This window comes from Drosophila nasuta, chromosome 2L, assembly GCF_023558535.2.
Source record: "Drosophila nasuta strain 15112-1781.00 chromosome 2L, ASM2355853v1, whole genome shotgun sequence".
NCBI lineage: Eukaryota > Metazoa > Arthropoda > Insecta > Diptera > Drosophilidae > Drosophila > Drosophila nasuta.
Window position 1 is genome coordinate 8,109,610 of NC_083455.1, and position 20,825 is coordinate 8,130,434.

The 20,825-nt window shown below is 49.5% G+C and overlaps 3 protein-coding genes across 3 annotated transcripts; all 3 read right to left on the bottom strand.

Moving 5' to 3' along the window:
* Positions 1-1,379: 1,379 nt before the first annotated feature.
* Positions 1,380-6,532, bottom strand: LOC132785383 (uncharacterized). The gene is made up of 6 exons (XM_060791471.1): positions 6,060-6,532; positions 5,579-5,653; positions 4,955-5,149; positions 3,332-4,881; positions 2,328-3,164; positions 1,380-2,272 (listed from the first exon to the last, which is right to left on the bottom strand). The coding sequence occupies exons 1-6, from the start codon at positions 6,530-6,532 to the stop codon at positions 1,380-1,382; spliced, it is 4,023 nt and encodes a 1,340-aa protein (XP_060647454.1).
* A 3,370-nt stretch (positions 6,533-9,902) lies between these two features.
* On the bottom strand, positions 9,903-12,380 carry LOC132785394 (uncharacterized). Its single transcript, XM_060791482.1, has 3 exons — positions 11,841-12,380; positions 10,852-11,776; positions 9,903-10,795 (listed from the first exon to the last, which is right to left on the bottom strand). Exons 1-3 carry the CDS (start codon positions 12,378-12,380, stop codon positions 9,903-9,905), a joined length of 2,358 nt encoding a protein of 785 aa, XP_060647465.1.
* A 5,553-nt stretch (positions 12,381-17,933) lies between these two features.
* Positions 17,934-20,020, bottom strand: LOC132796001 (probable cytochrome P450 28a5). Its single transcript, XM_060807009.1, has 6 exons — positions 19,776-20,020; positions 19,465-19,711; positions 19,301-19,405; positions 18,687-19,236; positions 18,362-18,628; positions 17,934-18,290 (listed from the first exon to the last, which is right to left on the bottom strand). The coding sequence occupies exons 1-6, from the start codon at positions 19,961-19,963 to the stop codon at positions 18,124-18,126; spliced, it is 1,524 nt and encodes a 507-aa protein (XP_060662992.1). The 5' UTR covers positions 19,964-20,020; the 3' UTR covers positions 17,934-18,123.
* Between the last annotated feature and the right edge of the window lie 805 nt (positions 20,021-20,825).

The window sequence follows — 20,825 nt, forward strand, 5'->3', positions numbered from 1 at the left end:
CATTCTTACGCACTGAGCGCATTGCTAGTGAGCGAAAAAGCTTTGAGTGCTTTTCGGTCGGCGGAGCGGAGGTGTGCCTCTCACTTAGCAATGCGCTCGCATCAACATTCTCCCCCCCCCCTTGCAATATTGGGATTGCAACGGAACACCTAGTAGCACGTGCCGGACAGAATCCAGCCCAGCGTGGAATTCTGCGCCATAGGCAGTCCGCCTTGGCCCGGGAGGATACCCGGTAGCACGACATCAGGGTAAACATCAGCCCCAAGACTGCCGAGATCGATGCCGAGCGGAACCAGTCCTTGTCAGCCAACACGAGGTTACTGAAAGAACTGGGCCCGGCTGGAGTGACAGTCCTGGCGGGCGTCGTTGTATGGAGCTGCGGATCAGTTTTGAAGACGACCTCCCGGCTCATGGGTGACGTCTTGGAGCGCAACGTTGCCGTGCACACTCCTTCTGCGCCCACGCGAGTGATGGAGAGGCCCATGGCCACTGCCATCGACTCGCTGATGCGGCTTACAGGACAGCACGGATCAATGAGCACTCGCGCCTCGAAGGCCGTCTTCCCCGTGGCTAGCCAGACCGCCGCGGTGGGGAGAATACTGACTCCCTTGCACTGGAGTAGTGCCGTCAATGACAAGGCGGGCTAGGCACGGGCCTGGTGTGTGGGGAAGTGGGCCGGTCCATCCGGGATGACGATGGTCCTCCTCTGGTGGGCGCCGGGTGGTCGCGTCGGCCCCTCGGTCGTCGCGCCAACCGCTGCCTGGGTTTAGGGTCTCGCATGTGCAGCATGGAGTGGTGGTCCTCACCACAATGCCTGCACCGTCCACCGCTGCGGCAAGTGCCCCCGGAGTGCTGATGAGCCAAGCAGTTGGGACAGTACTTATTTACAAGTACTGCCCGGAGCCGCTTCTCTGGCGTCAGCTGGGCAAACCGTGGACATTTGCGCAGCGCGTGGACACCGCGGCACACCCTACAGCGGAACGAGTTTGTGCCGGGAGGCACATACTCACCCCGCTGAGGGCGGCCCGGCGAGGCACGGAAACTCCGCGCGGAGTAACCAGTGCCACCGGTGCTGGAGAGGGCTCGACTCCATCGGGGCGACTTGCCTCGGCGGAGAGCCGGCAATCGGAGGCGAAAGGGAGCGCGCTGGCGAGAAGAGCCCTCGCAAGCTCACTCCGTCGGACAGGGTGCAGGATGATCTTCTGGAGAACGCCATGGTAAACTGTAATGGGATGAAACCAAAAGGCGAAAAAACAAAAGGAAGAGAAAAAGAACAAAAAACAATAGATTAAATGAAGAACATGGCGCGGGATGAATTGCCTAAGCCGGAAGAGGAAACCACAGGATAGTGGATGGCAGTAGAGAGAAGAATAGGTGACTCAGAGCGCGTGTCCCGTAGGAAGGAGGACCAGCTTTGCAACTGGTCGGCGGAAAACACCACGACACGTCTGGATGTCAACCACACGGACCCTTTCATCAGCGCCTGGGCAAGCGGTCAGCACACGCCCGAGGCGCCATTCTTGTGGCGGTATATTCTCCTCTCTGATGACCACCATGTCACCGATTTGGAGATCGCGTGAAGGTGACTGCCACTTATTCCGCTTATGCAATTCCTTCAGATATTCGTTCTTCCATCGCACACAGAAATGCTGATGGAGAGCCTTGAGCCGTTGCCAGCGGTTGCGGATGGACTCCACATCCTCTCTGGACTCTGGCTCCGCCATGGAGAGTAGCGGACCCCCGATCAGGAAATGACCGGGAGTAAGTGCCGCCAAGTCGCTCACATCCTCTGACATAGGAGTCAAAGGCCGCGAATTGAGGCACGCTTCAATTTTAGATAGGAGGGTGGAAAGCTCCTCGAACGTATGTTTTACGGAGGAAACCGTCTTGTAGAAATGCGTCTTGAAGCTCTTGACGCCCGCTTCCCAGAGACCCCCCATGTGAGGGGCACCAGGTGGGTTGAAATGCCATGCAAGACCTTGATGGCTGTGAGTGGTGACAATCAGGTTGCGGGTGCTCTCCACAAATTCTTTGGAGAGAATGGAGGAGGCTCCGACGAACGTTTTCCCGTTGTCAGAGTACATGTGGAGAGGGCACCCGCGCCGTGCCACGAATCGGGAGAAAGCTTCCAAGAACTTTTCCGCTGTCAGATCCGTGGTCGCCTCAAGATGGATTGCCTTCGTGCTGAAGCACACGAAGACACATACGTAACCCTTCGTAATCTTGCAGCCCCGTCCGACGTAGCTCTTGACGTCGAAGGGACCGGCGAAGTCTACCCGGAGTTAGTGAAAGGTCGCGAAAAGTCGACCGGGCGCTTGGGAGATCACCCATCAACTGCGACTGGAGCTTGCGGCGATGAATCACACAGGTCTTGCATGCACTAATCACTGTCTTCACCAAGTTCCTTAGCTTGGGAATCCAGAACTTGGTTCGGACCAGCCGCATCACCAATTGGTTGCCTCCATGGAGGGAGACTTGATGCGTGAAGGAAACCAGGAGGCGTGAGAACATGCAGCCGAACGGGAGAATTATTGGATGCCGTTCGTCGTAGGATAAGGAGGTGGACGCTCTTACGCGTCCACACGAACGCAGGACACCTTGCTTGTCAAGGAACGGATTCAAGCTTAGGATATCGCTTGACCCGATTAGACGATTATGGGACCGGAGGGAAGCACACTCTTTCGCGTATACCCGATTCTGAGCCTGTACAATCAGCCTCTCTTGAGCTTCTGCAAGCTCTTGAGAGCTGAGCGTCTCTGGAAACGAGACCTTGGGTTGGCGGCAACGCTGGGCAAACCTTCGCACATACGCAAACACTCGGAGCGCTCGATCGAACCTGGAGAAACGGTCGAGGAAGTCCTCACATAGGACTTGCGCTGCATGGACCTTCACCGCTCGACACTCCAATTCAGTATCGAGCCCAATGACCGGTGAAGGCCACTGCGCTCGTGAGTGCGTCAGCCATTCGGGCCCCTGCCACCAAAGGCGACTGCCCAGTAGCTCTTGCGGCGAGACACCGCGGCTTGCCAGGTCGGCTGGATTGTGTTCGGAACGAACATGCTGCCAAGTGCCATTCACCGAGTGAATCTTGGCCACTCGGTTCGCCACGAAAGTGGTCCACTTGCATGGCTGCTTGTCCAACCATGCCAGAACGATAGTGGAATCTGTCCACAGGTACGTCTCAGCGTCGGGGTGGGAAAATGTGGTAGGAGGGCGGCGGATAATTCTGCCAACAGGAGAGCTCCGCACAGCTCAAGACGAGGTAGAGAGACCGTCTTGATAGGTGCAACTCTAGTCTTCGCTGCTAGAAGGCTCACAGACACTTGTCCACCTGTTTCCACACGTGCGTAAAGAGCGGCTCCATACGCGCTTTGAGAGGCGTCGCAAAACCCGTGGAATTGGATTTTTGCGCCGGGAGCGTAGTTGGTCCATCTAGGAATGCGGATGTCCTGCAAGGACGAATAGTTCCGCAGAAAACTGATCCACTGCTCTGTGAGATCCGCCGGTAAGGAGTCGTCCCAGCCGATTTCTTGCTTCCAGATTTCTTGCATAAAAATCTTGGCCCAAATGACCACAGGAGCAAGCCAACCTGCAGGATCGAACAACTTGGCGATCTGCGACAGCACTTCTCTTACTGAAAAATGGTTTGGACACCATCTCGGCGGTGACGAAAAGAACTCGTCGGACGTGGCCCGCCAACGAATGCCTAGCGTCTTTGCGACACTAGCTTCGTCGATCTCGAGGAAGTCTGCACAGAGCAAGTGATCCTTAGGGATTCTTCTCAGCACATCTTTCGAGTTCGAGGTCCACTTACGCAAAGGGAACCCAGCACTCTCGAGCGCTGTTCGAAGCTCATCTATAGCAGACACCGCAGCCTGCTTAGTGTGAGCTCCTGCTAGGACGTCATCAACGTACATATAATTGGCGATGATGTCACTAGCAAGGGGGTACCGGTCGCGAACATCACTCGCAAGCTGATGCAGAACGCGGATAGCCAGGTACGGAGCACAGTTCACTCCAAAGGTGACTGTGTTGAGTTCAAAGTCGCATAACTTCTCGTCTGGAGTACGGAAGAGCAACCTTTGAAACCGGGTGTGGTTGGGATCCACAAGGATTTGCCGATACATCTTGGTGATGTCAGCGTTGAAGACGAACTTGAAAAACCTCCATTTCAGGATTTGAATGGTCAGGTCGGATTGAAGGATTGGCCCAGTGTGGAGGATGTCGTTCAGACTCTTCCCGTTTGAAGTCGGGCTGGAGGCGTTGAATACAACGCGGAGCTTTGTGGTGGTGCTGTCGGGCTTGAGAACAGCGTGGTGCGGCAAATAGTAGTTGCCGGAACTGGATGGGGGGACTTGAGTCATGTGACCCAAATCCAGATACTCTTGAATAACGGAGTCATATTGTTCCTTCAGAGAGTCGTTCCTCTTTAAACGGCTCTCGTTTCTCAGGAACTGAGCGAGAGCGATAGCCCTCGAGTGACCCAGGTCAACGTGACCAGGATCGCGGAATGGGAGCGTGACCATGTAGCGACCCGTTGAGGTTCGCACGGTCGTGGCGTTGAAGTTAGCCTCACAAAAAAGGTCAGATTCTTTTGCTGGGCTAGCCGGCAGGTCCTCCACCTCCCAAAATTTGGAGAGGAGTTCCTCCAATGGCGGAGTTCGCTCGACGGACAGTCGAGCTGAAAAGGACGAAATGGATTTTGAAATGGATCCCGACACAGGGCCAGTCAGGATCCAACCGAAAATGGTCTCTTGACCGAGGAGGGTCCCACAAAAGTTAGGGTGAGAGCCGCCGAGCAGAATGGACGGGAGGATGTCAGCGCCTAGTAGCACATCAATCTGCGAACTCTCATAGAATTTGGGGTCTGCCAGCTGGATGCTGGGCAGATTTTCGAGGAGTGTTTGTGGGACGGAACATGAGGGCAGATTCCCCGCTAACTGGGAGGACGTACGCCGACGCCTCGATCTGCAAATCGGGTCTGACCGGGGAGCCAATTAAGAATTGGCAAAACTTTCGGGGCTGGGCTGCCACAGCTTGTGTCAGCCCAGAAACGCGGGCTTGCACGGATGTATACGGCATCCTCAAGCGCTTGAACAACTTCTCTGAGAGGAAGGTGGCTTCTGATCCGAGTCGATCAGAGCCCGAGCTGTATAACGGACGCCGAGATGGCATACGTGAATGACAGCTGTGCTGAGCAGAACACCTTGTGTGTTAACTGCCACGAAAGATTGGACGTTAGCTGACTGGGTGGAAGTGGACTGTATATGAGATGGAATGGGGGTTGTGACTGTCGGCGCCGGGCTCACTCGATGCAAGAGTGTATGATGACGACCCTTGCAAGTAAAGCAGCTGTGCGCACTTGTGCACTCGGCCAGGATATGGCCTCGTGCGAAACAATTTAGACACAGCTTCTGTTGCTTTATATAATTGACCCTATCATTGATACCCATCTGGAGGAAACGAGGGCACAAACGAATCGGGTGATTCTCCCGGGAACACAACTTGCAGGACTGGGTTTTTGAAGTTACCCGACTCTCAAAGGAGTTTACCTGCTTGGCGACGGGGGCCTCCTTACGTGAGGCCCGTGGAACCGTCGGAGCGCTCGTGCTGGCTGACACTTCCGCTATCGCTTCTAGGGTGCGATACCGTTCTAGAAGGAAAGCGTTCATGTCAGCCCACGTTGGAACGTCGCTCTTATTCTGTATGGACTGTTCCCAAAGAGAAAGGGTCAATTTGGGAGCCTCGAAGAACACAGGAAAACCAGGATGCAATCCCAATTCTCCGTGTTGATCTTTGAGTGCTCTAAGGCCGTCAAGCACCCTTGGATGGTGCTCTGCAACTCTTGAATGGCTGCACCCGACTCTTGCCCAATGGCGGGCAAATTGAAAAGGATACGCAGCTGACTGTTCACGAGCAACCGTTTGTTCTCAAAACGCTCAGTCAAGCTGGACCACGCCGACTGAAACCCTTCATTGGTCAAAGGAGACTTTGACACAATGGCATGGGCTTCACCGCTGGTCTTGGAGTTGAGATGGAAAAGTTTCTCAACTTCCGACAGTCTAGGATTTCGGATGTAGATAGCCGTGAATAAGTCTCGGAAGGTGGGCCAGCGAGTGTAATCGCCTCCGAAAACTTCGGTGTCGCACGGAGGTAGGCGACACCCTGTGGACACGAACGGCACGGCTTGGGGTTGTACGGGTGTACGGGGAGTGATGGCCTGGGAGGCATCAGCTATTTGCTCACTTAGCTGAGCGGACCACTGCTCATAGAGAATATAGCAGTAATCATATTTTGCCTGAATGGTAGGCAACTCGTCTGTCGTCATTTCATCCGACATGACGCAGGAGCAAGCCTCGTACTCCTTCTCGACCTTGTCCCACAAGGCACGCATCTGGTCCCTCCGGACCTGGCACGTGTACAGGGACGCGCTGTCAGTAGAAGCATTGTTAAGTCGCGACGCAAAGTGACTGACACGGTCAGTCGCGGCGATGAACTTATTCAATGCCGAGTCTACCACATTGTGTGCCATTTTGCTGTGAGAACGCGTAACAATTGGCAGCCGAGGAACTGGGACGGAAGCAGCCCTGGTCGAAGGAACCGACGGAGGTTTGGTCACGAGGATCAGAGGCTTGGTGCCGGAAATGGGCGAAACACTAGCTGACCGTGCGGGGATCGGTGATGTGCTGGATGCACGAAGAGCCGAGTCCTTCTTGGATCTAGGCACAGGGGTTAGGCGAAACTCTAGCGGCGCTAGTAGAGGGCACGGACAGTCTAGTTTTAGTCTTATCGGGATTGCCCGTTGACATGCTACGCACGGAAGGTAGGAAGCCGCTGGTTAGAAAACCAGAAAATCACAGAAAATATACCAAAAAAAATACCAAATGGAACTTGGTTTTTTATATATCCGGAAACGGCCCAGAAGATGGAAACGAAATGAAAGGCACGTAGCAACTAGTAAAAGAAAAATACCAAATAAAAATACTGGAAAAAAATACCACAGGTAGTGCTGAGGTATTTTGTACCCCAAATGGGTACGGACTGCGGACACAGGAAACGAACGCAAAGGGGGCCGGGGGAAAATTCCCGCGACAATCAAGCGAACGATTGTCGGAAACAAGAACAAAAAGACACGAAAATAAGAAAAAATACCACGAAAATGCAATACGCTGGAAAAACACAAATGTGGTTAAAAAGCGCTGGATGGAAAAATAATAAATAAATTGTCACAGAAAAAAACAACAAAAAATTATTTATGTATTTAAATATGGAGATGTGGTGGACGTATAATTGTGATTATATGTAGGTGTGTGTATGTGTGTGTGTATGTCTATGTATGTGTGGACACTGGCTGGAGGTAGCCTATACACCGACACTTGAGCTGGGAGTTGCTCTCAAATACACACACTAAATAAATCACTTGAAACAAAAAAAGGAAAGGGTAGGGTATGTCGAGTGCGACTACCGCTGCCCTGCCAATCTATTACTTCACTCGTAGAAGTACTTATGCACGCGGTTAAGCATGCACAACAGTATGTACGTATGTATGTATGTGCTTGCACTGCGCTGCCAACGTCTAAGCAAGCGAAATGCACGTATATTTGTATGTAACACAAATGAGAGCGAGAGCAAGTGCGGACAAACAGCGAATGCACAAGAGTGCGTGTGTGTGTGTTGAGAGAGCGCGAGAGCAAGCGCGGCTGCAAGCCGGTGCGCTTGCGGACAAAAGAGAGTGCACCGAAATATGTGTGTATGTATGTATGTCGGCAATTACCGCGACATACAAACGTACAAGAAATAACGGACAAGAATTAAGCAAAACGAAATTCTGGTACACAACTTGATTTAAGTTAATTAATTCGTATGATTATATATGTATGGAGTATACAATATATAATCCTCGCACTTTAAAAAATGATTCTCTTTGGATAATTTACACTTGTCACTGCACTTGCACTTGCAAAAAAAGAAAACACACATGCATACATACGTACGCGATTGGCGGAAAAACAAATATAATTATTAATTATAAATGTGATTAGGCAAAAACCATAGAAAAGGTCGTCCGAAGAACAAAGAAGTCAATTGGCAAAAGCTATGGAAAAAACTTTTGCGCAATATGGCGGAATGGAGGGGCGGACGACCGTGGTAGAAGGAATAGGAAAGAAGCAAAAACTAGTGGCACTTATCTGCGGATGTAAAACTGGAACGATGAAAAATATATTGTTGATGATCCGGCTCGAAGGACCAATGTTTGTGGCGGCGCTGAAAAGTGTCCAAAGTATTTTCCTTCCCGAAAATAAAAACACTCGCGGTTTTTCACTATATATAATTAGTTTATTTAGACTTGGCGGGTTATTATTGCGCACAGAAATTGGGGGGTTTTGTACCGATTTACAATAGACGAGATTTGTAACTAACCCATGGAAAAAAGCCGACGGCATTTCGGCGATCTATGCTGAGCGCGGCTCAGCGGTGGTGAGTTGTGGGAGAGAGATGCTGAGAGCACTGGAGCTTGAGTGCATTCTTACGCACTGAGCGCATTGCTAGTGAGCGAAAAAGCTTTGAGTGCTTTTCGGTCGGCGGAGCGGAGGTGTGCCTCTCACTTAGCAATGCGCTCGCATCAACATTCTCCCCCCCTTGCAATATTGGGATTGCAACGGAACACCTAGTAGCACGTGCCGGACAGAATCCAGCCCAGCGTGGAATTCTGCGCCATAGGCAGTCCGCCTTGGCCCGGGAGGATACCCGGTAGCACGACATCAGGGTAAACATCAGCCCCCAAGACTGCCGAGATCGATGCCGAGCGGAACCAGTCCTTGTCAGCCAACACGAGGTTACTGAAAGAACTGGGCCCGGCTGGAGTGACAGTCCTGGCGGGCGTCGTTGTATGGAGCTGCGGATCAGTTTTGAAGACGACCTCCCGGCTCATGGGTGACGTCTTGGAGCGCAACGTTGCCGTGCACACTCCTTCTGCGCCCACGCGAGTGATGGAGAGGCCCATGGCCACTGCCATCGACTCGCTGATGCGGCTTACAGGACAGCACGGATCAATGAGCACTCGCGCCTCGAAGGCCGTCTTCCCCGTGGCTAGCCAGACCGCCGCGGTGGGGAGAATACTGACTCCCTTGCACTGGAGTAGTGCCGTCAATGACAAGGCGGGGCTAGGCACGGGCCTGGTGTGTGGGGAAGTGGGCCGGTCCATCCGGGATGACGATGGTCCTCCTCTGGTGGGCGCCGGGTGGTCGCGTCGGCCCCTCGGTCGTCGCGCCAACCGCTGCCTGGGTTTAGGGTCTCGCATGTGCAGCATGGAGTGGTGGTCCTCACCACAATGCCTGCACCGTCCACCGCTGCGGCAAGTGCCCCCGGAGTGCTGATGAGCCAAGCAGTTGGGACAGTACTTATTTACAAGTACTGCCCGGAGCCGCTTCTCTGGCGTCAGCTGGGCAAACCGTGGACATTTGCGCAGCGCGTGGACACCGCGGCACACCCTACAGCGGAACGAGTTTGTGCCGGGAGGCACATACTCACCCCGCTGAGGGGCGGCCCGGCGAGGCACGGAAACTCCGCGCGGAGTAACCAGTGCCACCGGTGCTGGAGAGGGCTCGGACTCCATCGGGGCGACTTGCCTCGGCGGAGAGCCGGCAATCGGAGGCGAAAGGGAGCGCGCTGGCGAGAAGAGCCCTCGCAAGCTCACTCCGTCGGACAGGGTGCAGGATGATCTTCTGGAGAACGCCATGGTAAACTGTAATGGGATGAAACCAAAAGGCGAAAAAACAAAAGGAAGAGAAAAAGAACAAAAAACAATAGATTAAATGAAGAACATGGCGCGGGATGAATTGCCTAAGCCGGAAGAGGAAACCACAGGATAGTGGATGGCAGTAGAGAGAAGAATAGGTGACTCAGAGCGCGTGTCCCGTAGGAAGGAGGACCAGCTTTGCAACTGGTCGGCGGAAAACACCACGACACGTCTGGATGTCAACCACACGGACCCTTTCATCAGCGCCTGGGCAAGCGGTCAGCACACGCCCGAGGCGCCATTCTTGTGGCGGTATATTCTCCTCTCTGATGACCACCATGTCACCGATTTGGAGATCGCGTGAAGGTGACTGCCACTTATTCCGCTTATGCAATTCCTTCAGATATTCGTTCTTCCATCGCACACAGAAATGCTGATGGAGAGCCTTGAGCCGTTGCCAGCGGTTGCGGATGGACTCCACATCCTCTCTGGACTCTGGCTCCGCCATGGAGAGTAGCGGACCCCCGATCAGGAAATGACCGGGAGTAAGTGCCGCCAAGTCGCTCACATCCTCTGACATAGGAGTCAAAGGCCGCGAATTGAGGCACGCTTCAATTTTAGATAGGAGGGTGGAAAGCTCCTCGAACGTATGTTTTACGGAGGAAACCGTCTTGTAGAAATGCGTCTTGAAGCTCTTGACGCCCGCTTCCCAGAGACCCCCCATGTGAGGGGCACCAGGTGGGTTGAAATGCCATGCAAGACCTTGATGGCTGTGAGTGGTGACAATCAGGTTGCGGGTGCTCTCCACAAATTCTTTGGAGAGAATGGAGGAGGCTCCGACGAACGTTTTCCCGTTGTCAGAGTACATGTGGAGAGGGCACCCGCGCCGTGCCACGAATCGGGAGAAAGCTTCCAAGAACTTTTCCGCTGTCAGATCCGTGGTCGCCTCAAGATGGATTGCCTTCGTGCTGAAGCACACGAAGACACATACGTAACCCTTCGTAATCTTGCAGCCCCGTCCGACGTAGCTCTTGACGTCGAAGGGACCGGCGAAGTCTACTCCGGAGTTAGTGAAAGGTCGCGAAAAGTCGACCGGGCGCTTGGGAGATCACCCATCAACTGCGACTGGAGCTTGCGGCGATGAATCACACAGGTCTTGCATGCACTAATCACTGTCTTCACCAAGTTCCTTAGCTTGGGAATCCAGAACTTGGTTCGGACCAGCCGCATCACCAATTGGTTGCCTCCATGGAGGGAGACTTGATGCGTGAAGGAAACCAGGAGGCGTGAGAACATGCAGCCGAACGGGAGAATTATTGGATGCCGTTCGTCGTAGGATAAGGAGGTGGACGCTCTTACGCGTCCACACGAACGCAGGACACCTTGCTTGTCAAGGAACGGATTCAAGCTTAGGATATCGCTTGACCCGATTAGACGATTATGGGACCGGAGGGAAGCACACTCTTTCGCGTATACCCGATTCTGAGCCTGTACAATCAGCCTCTCTTGAGCTTCTGCAAGCTCTTGAGAGCTGAGCGTCTCTGGAAACGAGACCTTGGGTTGGCGGCAACGCTGGGCAAACCTTCGCACATACGCAAACACTCGGAGCGCTCGATCGAACCTGGAGAAACGGTCGAGGAAGTCCTCACATAGGACTTGCGCTGCATGGACCTTCACCGCTCGACACTCCAATTCAGTATCGAGCCCAATGACCGGTGAAGGCCACTGCGCTCGTGAGTGCGTCAGCCATTCGGGCCCCTGCCACCAAAGGCGACTGCCCAGTAGCTCTTGCGGCGAGACACCGCGGCTTGCCAGGTCGGCTGGATTGTGTTCGGAACGAACATGCTGCCAAGTGCCATTCACCGAGTGAATCTTGGCCACTCGGTTCGCCACGAAAGTGGTCCACTTGCATGGCTGCTTGTCCAACCATGCCAGAACGATAGTGGAATCTGTCCACAGGTACGTCTCAGCGTCGGGGGTGGGAAAATGTGGTAGGAGGGCGGCGGATAATTCTGCCAACAGGAGAGCTCCGCACAGCTCAAGACGAGGTAGAGACCGTCTTGATAGGTGCAACTCTAGTCTTCGCTGCTAGAAGGCTCACAGACACTTGTCCACCTGTTTCCACACGTGCGTAAAGAGCGGCTCCATACGCGCTTTGAGAGGCGTCGCAAAACCCGTGGAATTGGATTTTTGCGCCGGGAGCGTAGTTGGTCCATCTAGGAATGCGGATGTCCTGCAAGGACGAATAGTTCCGCAGAAAACTGATCCACTGCTCTGTGAGATCCGCCGGTAAGGAGTCGTCCCAGCCGATTTCTTGCTTCCAGATTTCTTGCATAAAAATCTTGGCCCAAATGACCACAGGAGCAAGCCAACCTGCAGGATCGAACAACTTGGCGATCTGCGACAGCACTTCTCTCTTACTGAAAAATGGTTTGGACACCATCTCGGCGGTGACGAAAAAGAACTCGTCGGACGTGGCCCGCCAACGAATGCCTAGCGTCTTTGCGACACTAGCTTCGTCGATCTCGAGGAAGTCTGCACAGAGCAAGTGATCCTTAGGGATTCTTCTCAGCACATCTTTCGAGTTCGAGGTCCACTTACGCAAAGGGAACCCAGCACTCGAGCGCTGTTCGAAGCTCATCTATAGCAGACACCGCAGCCTGCTTAGTGTGAGCTCCTGCTAGGACGTCATCAACGTACATATAATTGGCGATGATGTCACTAGCAAGGGGGTACCGGTCGCGAACATCACTCGCAAGCTGATGCAGAACGCGGATAGCCAGGTACGGAGCACAGTTCACCCAAAGGTGACTGTGTTGAGTTCAAAGTCGCATAACTTCTCGTCTGGAGTACGGAAGAGCAACCTTTGAAACCGGGTGTGGTTGGGATCCACAAGGATTTGCCGATACATCTTGGTGATGTCAGCGTTGAAGACGAACTTGAAAACCTCCATTTCAGGATTTGAATGGTCAGGTCGGATTGAAGGATTGGCCCAGTGTGGAGGATGTCGTTCAGACTCTTCCCGTTTGAAGTCGGGCTGGAGGCGTTGAATACAACGCGGAGCTTTGTGGTGGTGCTGTCGGGCTTGAGAACAGCGTGGTGCGGCAAATAGTAGTTGCCGGAACTGGATGGGGGGACTTGAGTCATGTGACCCAAATCCAGATACTCTTGAATAACGGAGTCATATTGTTCCTTCAGAGAGTCGTTCCTCTTTAAACGGCTCTCGTTTCTCAGGAACTGAGCGAGAGCGATAGCCCTCGAGTGACCCAGGTCAACGTGACCAGGATCGCGGAATGGGAGCGTGACCATGTAGCGACCCGTTGAGGTTCGCACGGTCGTGGCGTTGAAGTTAGCCTCACAAAAAAGGTCAGATTCTTTTGCTGGGCTAGCCGGCAGGTCCTCCACCTCCCAAAATTTGGAGAGGAGTTCCTCCAATGGCGGAGTTCGCTCGACGGACAGTCGAGCTGAAAAGGACGAAATGGATTTTGAAATGGATCCCGACACAGGGCCAGTCAGGATCCAACCGAAAATGGTCTCTTGACCGAGGAGGGTCCCACAAAAGTTAGGGTGAGAGCCGCCGAGCAGAATGGACGGGAGGATGTCAGCGCCTAGTAGCACATCAATCTGCGAACTCTCATAGAATTTGGGGTCTGCCAGCTGGATGCTGGGCAGATTTTCGAGGAGTGTTTGTGGGACGGAACATGAGGGCAGATTCCCCGCTAACTGGGGGGAGGACGTACGCCGACGCCTCGATCTGCAAATCGGGTCTGACCGGGGAGCCAATTAAGAATTGGCAAAACTTTCGGGGCTGGGCTGCCACAGCTTGTGTCAGCCCAGAAACGCGGGCTTGCACGGATGTATACGGCATCCTCAAGCGCTTGAACAACTTCTCTGAGAGGAAGGTGGCTTCTGATCCGGAGTCGATCAGAGCCCGAGCTGTATAACGGACGCCGAGATGGCATACGTGAATGACAGCTGTGCTGAGCAGAACACCTTGTGTGTTAACTGCCACGAAAGATTGGACGTTAGCTGACTGGGTGGAAGTGGACTGTATATGAGATGGAATGGGGGTTGTGACTGTCGGCGCCGGGCTCACTCGATGCAAGAGTGTATGATGACGACCCTTGCAAGTAAAGCAGCTGTGCGCACTTGTGCACTCGGCCAGGATATGGCCTCGTGCGAAACAATTTAGACACAGCTTCTGTTGCTTTATATAATTGACCCTATCATTGATACCCATCTGGAGGAAACGAGGGCACAAACGAATCGGGTGATTCTCCCGGGAACACAACTTGCAGGACTGGGTTTTTGAAGTTACCCGACTCTCAAAGGAGTTTACCTGCTTGGCGACGGGGGGCCTCCTTACGTGAGGCCCGTGGAACCGTCGGAGCGCTCGTGCTGGCTGACACTTCCGCTATCGCTTCTAGGGTGCGATACCGTTCTAGAAGGAAAGCGTTCATGTCAGCCCACGTTGGAACGTCGCTCTTATTCTGTATGGACTGTTCCCAAAGAGAAAGGGTCAATTTGGGAGCCTCGAAGAACACAGGAAAACCAGGATGCAATCCCAATTCTCCGTGTTGATCTTTGAGTGCTCTAAGGCCGTCAAGCACCCTTGGATGGTGCTCTGCAACTCTTGAATGGCTGCACCCGACTCTTGCCCAATGGCGGGCAAATTGAAAAGGATACGCAGCTGACTGTTCACGAGCAACCGTTTGTTCTCAAAACGCTCAGTCAAGCTGGACCACGCCGACTGAAACCCTTCATTGGTCAAAGGAGACTTTGACACAATGGCATGGGCTTCACCGCTGGTCTTGGAGTTGAGATGGAAAAGTTTCTCAACTTCCGACAGTCTAGGATTTCGGATGTAGATAGCCGTGAATAAGTCTCGGAAGGTGGGCCAGCGAGTGTAATCGCCTCCGAAAACTTCGGTGTCGCACGGAGGTAGGCGACACCCTGTGGACACGAACGGCACGGCTTGGGGTTGTACGGGTGTACGGGGAGTGATGGCCTGGGAGGCATCAGCTATTTGCTCACTTAGCTGAGCGGACCACTGCTCATAGAGAATATAGCAGTAATCATATTTTGCCTGAATGGTAGGCAACTCGTCTGTCGTCATTTCATCCGACATGACGCAGGAGCAAGCCTCGTACTCCTTCTCGACCTTGTCCCACAAGGCACGCATCTGGTCCCTCCGGACCTGGCACGTGTACAGGGACGCGCTGTCAGTAGAAGCATTGTTAAGTCGCGACGCAAAGTGACTGACACGGTCAGTCGCGGCGATGAACTTATTCAATGCCGAGTCTACCACATTGTGTGCCATTTTGCTGTGAGAACGCGTAACAATTGGCAGCCGAGGAACTGGGACGGAAGCAGCCCTGGTCGAAGGAACCGACGGAGGTTTGGTCACGAGGATCAGAGGCTTGGTGCCGGAAATGGGCGAAACACTAGCTGACCGTGCGGGGATCGGTGATGTGCTGGATGCACGAAGAGCCGAGTCCTTCTTGGATCTAGGCACAGGGGTTAGGCGAAACTCTAGCGGCGCTAGTAGAGGGCACGGACAGTCTAGTTTTAGTCTTATCGGGATTGCCCGTTGACATGCTACGCACGGAAGGTAGGAAGCCGCTGGTTAGAAAACCAGAAAATCACAGAAAATATACCAAAAAAAATACCAAATGGAACTTGGTTTTTTTATATATCCGAAACGGCCCAGAAGATGGAAACGAAATGAAAGGCACGTAGCAACTAGTAAAAGAAAAATACCAAATAAAAATACTGGAAAAAAATACCACAGGTAGTGCTGAGGTATTTTGTACCCCAAATGGGTACGGACTGCGGACACAGGAAACGAACGCAAAGGGGGCCGGGGGAAAATTCCCGCGACAATCAAGCGAACGATTGTCGGAAACAAGAACAAAAAGACACGAAAATAAGAAAAAAATACCACGAAAATGCAATACGCTGGAAAAAACACAAATGTGGTTAAAAAAGCGCTGGATGGAAAAATAATAAATAAATTGTCACAGAAAAAAACAACAACAAAAATTATTTATGTATTTAAATATGGAGATGTGGTGGACGTATAATTGTGATTATATGTAGGTGTGTGTATGTGTGTGTGTATGTCTATGTATGTGTGGACACTGGCTGGAGGTAGCCTATACACCGACACTTGAGCTGGGAGTTGCTCTCAAATACACACACTAAATAAATCACTTGAAACAAAAAAAAAGGAAAGGGTAGGGTATGTCGAGTGCGACTACCGCTGCCCTGCCAATCTATTACTTCACTCGTAGAAGTACTTATGCACGCGGTTAAGCATGCACAACAGTATGTACGTATGTATGTATGTGCTTGCACTGCGCTGCCAACGTCTAAGCAAGCGAAATGCACGTATATTTGTATGTAACACAAATGAGAGCGAGAGCAAGTGCGGACAAACAGCGAATGCACAAGAGTGCGTGTGTGTGTGTTGAGAGAGCGCGAGAGCAAGCGCGGCTGCAAGCCGGTGCGCTTGCGGACAAAAGAGAGTGCACCGAAATATGTGTGTATGTATGTATGTCGGCAATTACCGCGACATACAAACGTACAAGAAATAACGGACAAGAATTAAGCAAAACGAAATTCTGGTACACAACTTGGATTTAAGTTAATTAATTCGTATGATTATATATGTATGGAGTATACAATATATAATCCTCGCACTTTAAAAAATGATTCTCTTTGGATAATTTACACTTGTCACTGCACTTGCACTTGCAAAAAAGAAAAACACACATGCATACATACGTACGCGATTGGCGGAAAAAACAAATATAATTATTAATTATAAATGTGATTAGGCAAAAAAAACCATAGAAAAGGTCGTCCGAAGAACAAAGAAGTCAATTGGCAAAAGCTATGGAAAAAACTTTTGCGCAATATGGCGGAATGGAGGGGCGGACGACCGTGGTAGAAGGAATAGGAAAGAAGCAAAAACTAGTGGCACTTATCTGCGGATGTAAAACTGGAACGATGAAAAATATATTGTTGATGATCCGGCTCGAAGGACCAATGTTTGTGGCGGCGCTGAAAAGTGTCCAAAGTATTTTCCTTCCCGAAAATAAAAACACTCGCGGTTTTTTCACTATATATAATTAGTTTATTTAGACTTGGCGGGTTATTATTGCGCACAGAAATTGGGGGGTTTTGTACCGATTTACAATAGACGAGATTTGTAACTAACCCATGGAAAAAAGCCGACGGCATTTCGGCGATCTATGCTGAGCGCGGCTCAGCGGTGGTGAGTTGTGGGAGAGAGATGCTGAGAGCACTGGAGCTTGAGTGCATTCTTACGCACTGAGCGCATTGCTAGTGAGCGAAAAAGCTTTGAGTGCTTTTCGGTCGGCGGAGCGGAGGTGTGCCTCTCACTTAGCAATGCGCTCGCATCAACATACTGTAAAACTGTTCCCCAATTTAAGTAGACAATTCGATTAGTTATCAAATATACATTTAAGCCCTTAACAGTTGAACCTTTGCAAATGAGTATTATTATTAGGCCCATATAAAATATACATATGTTGTGCGACAGAATTATTAGAAAAGACATGCATTTTACATTATTATAATATACTGAGGTCGCTTTTTCATTTCTTCTTTATACTTTTGGTAATCTCAGTATATAACATATACAAATAATATTAATTGTGTTTGTCATTTAATTTTGTAATATTTATTAATTTACTTAATTATTATTGTAAAGAATACGAGTTTCTCCTATATATTTTTTTTGTATTAGTGTACATTTTAATTAAATAAATAATTTAAAAGAAGAAAAGCTATATGTACAAAATGTATTTTAAAATAATACCACTAAAAAGATTAGATTATCCATTTCATATGTATTCTTTGATAAGAGGTTGAACTTAAGACTAAACGTGTAAAAACTACTGAATACTTTTAGGCTGTCAAAAAATGTGCATGTAAATTCACATTAATTTCTCATTGAATTGTTAAATTCATTTCTTATAAAGAACAAAGTTTCAATGCAAATCTCAATTATTTTATATGATTACTAAACATTTAATTGCTCATCGAATTGTTAAATTAAATTATTCGCTAATAAAGAAAAAAACATTACTTGACTTTGAGATTTCAATTGCAAATGAAAATTGTAGGTTTTTTGCTATGAAAATTTATAAATAAATATGCATGTATGTTTACTTATACTGTTTTGAATTAGTTTATTTTCGTATTTAAACGTATTTTGTCCATTGTAGCTAGATGGATGAAAACGTGCCCCAATTTGATAACAAAATAACAATCAGCTTATCATTGTGCGTAAATGTGGCCCATTCACTGATGCTTTATCTAATCTGCACAATCTGTTCCTATAAAGCTTTATTACTCTATTGACGAGCCTTAAAGTCCAAATAGATACCGCCTTCCAGCGAAGTGAGAAAAGATGAGGGTTCGAACATGTTGTCCTTGCGAGTCTTGGGATTGACGCGTACATCGAACTTGGTGATCAACTCAACAACAGCTGCTTTGATCTGGGCGAGACCAAAGCGCATGCCTAATTTACATATATAAAGATGCATTATATATAAAAAATTTGTTAGGAAGAAAAAGAATTTGCAAGCTCACCTAGACAAATGCGCGGACCATCACCAAAGCCCATGTAGACACCGCGTTCGCGAAACGTTTTTAACGCATCAGGCTGCATAAACCGATCGGGCTGGAATGCCTCGGGATTGGGGAAATTATCCTCATCCATCATATAGCAATAGTGTGGCACAATCACAGTTGTGCCACGTTCCACAGTAAAGTTCTCTCCAGTCTTATTTGGCAGTTCGATTGACTCAGTGCACACTTTATTCGATACGAAACCGGGTGGAAAGATTCGAATGCTCTCTGTTGAATAGAAATGAATTTAGTTTAGAGTATAAAAAGTAATTGAACTTTCACTCACCCTGAACACATGCATCCAAAAAGGGCAGTTCGTTCAACTTGTCAAACTCGATAACGCCTTCAGCATTAAGATGAGACACAAGCTCCTCTCGCAGTCGTTGCTGCACCTGCTCATCACGTCCGAGCAGCAACAGCAAATGACTCAAGACGCCAGCTGTTGTCTCGAAGCCATCCAACAGAAAGGTCATTGTGTGGGCGGTCAGATGACGTGTGTCCAGATTCTTTTTCTTGCCCAGCTGTATGAGATAGTCAAGAAAGTCCTGGCGCTCAAACTTTGCGTTGGCAGCCTGCTGGGCACGGCGAGCATCAATAGCAGCCTGCATTAGGCTCACAAAGAAACGTTCGGTTTTCACGGCTATGAAGCGCAACTTGAAAAAGGGCCGCAGTATTGGGAACGTGGTGATTAGCAAAAAGTTCACCAGGAAAGTCCAGGGCTGCAGAAAAAGATCTTTGATGTGGCCCATAATGGGCGTGGGATTGTCCGAGAAGCTTTCCGCCTTCAGACCCAACACACAGTCTGTTACCATTTCGGAGGTAAAGTTTAGGCACATCTGCGAGTATGTAAAAAACTGAGTTAAGTTTCAGTGTGCCAAAGCTTGAAATTGAAGCACTTACTTCCTTGGCGTTGATGCCTTCAGGTGCTCCGAGACGCAGCTGCTTGGTCAGCCAATCAGTTAGCTTCCAGCAAACCTCCTTGGTAACTGGGTAGACAGCCTTGATCTGTAAATGGGGAATTTAGCACAATAATCTTACTTGCAGGAAAATCTTTTAAAACTCACTCTACTTGGTGCTAGTCCAGGCGTAATGTCAGCTCGACGCTGCTTCCAAACATTGCCGGCAAGCGAGAAAGGATTGTTGGCAAACATAAAGTCATCCTTTTCTTTGACCAAAACAGACACATCGTTGTCATGGAAGTACTTAAAGTCCGATACAAAGACACGCCTTGCTAAGCCCGGATTAATAATCAACAACTGTGGGGTTCTTGCTCCATAAATGCCAACAGCATCATACTGTTCTTTATATTCGCTGTGATTTAAAGTCCAGTATTTAGACAGTCTTTTAAAAGCAGTTAAATTAATTATTTTCTTACCGATAAATATTATCGATATCACAGATCATATGTTTCTTCATATTGTACATGTGCGGATAGTTTCCAGTAAATAGTTGAGGCTTGGGACCGGGAACTCCCCGTTTGCGCCAATAACTAAAATTCCAGGTCATCAGCACGTAAAAAAGACCCACTAATAGCAGTCCCAAACCCAACGTTATCTCCCACATTGCGAATAATTCTCTGCTCCGCGACGTCGTTCAACAGGTTAATATTTTCAACTGATCGGAGACCGGCGATTCGTATACAACTTATAGCAGCCTCGAATGCTATAGAGAGAGCTTTGAGAGAGCAAAGTTTTCGCTCTTTAGACAACAATTTCACAATCTCATAATAATATCTAATGGTTATATGTCGATTGATAACACTTATCGCGGCTAAGCGAACATAAATAATAATAATGGTGAAGGTAATACTACTAATTTATTGATTTCTTTATAATCTCTCTCGTTTGCTTTCATGCAAATGTGAAATTTGTTATTTCGTTATGTTTTTGTTTATGCTCAAAAAGCTCGCGCGAAAGCTCTTGATCAAGGGTTATAGCGCTTGACTAGTGTATACTCTCTATAGCAAAGCTCGAGGCTTACGTTCTATAAATAAAGCTGTCTAGTGGTAGTTTGAACTAGTTTATTATGTAATATTACATTTACCATGGCAATTTGATCGTAATATTCGATAAGATTAGCAGTTTGTTTATTACGTACTACATATATCGGGGTTTATTGATGTATATAAGGAAAGTTGGCAGAAGAAAATATATTTCAAAATCGTTAAAATACTTCATCAAAAAAAAGAAATTAAACTTTTAAAATAATTTAAACATTTTTCATCACTATCAAATTGTATACGTAGTACGTACGTATTACGTACCACCAAAACGTTACCATCCATTAAAATAGGGTATAAACTTGTTTCCCAATTAGAATAAAATCAAAACAATGCCAAGTGTTGAATGTAAACTAGACAGAGAAACACGAACGAGATAGACAGAGACTCAGAAAGAGAGGAGGAATACGGTCAAGCAAAGAATGT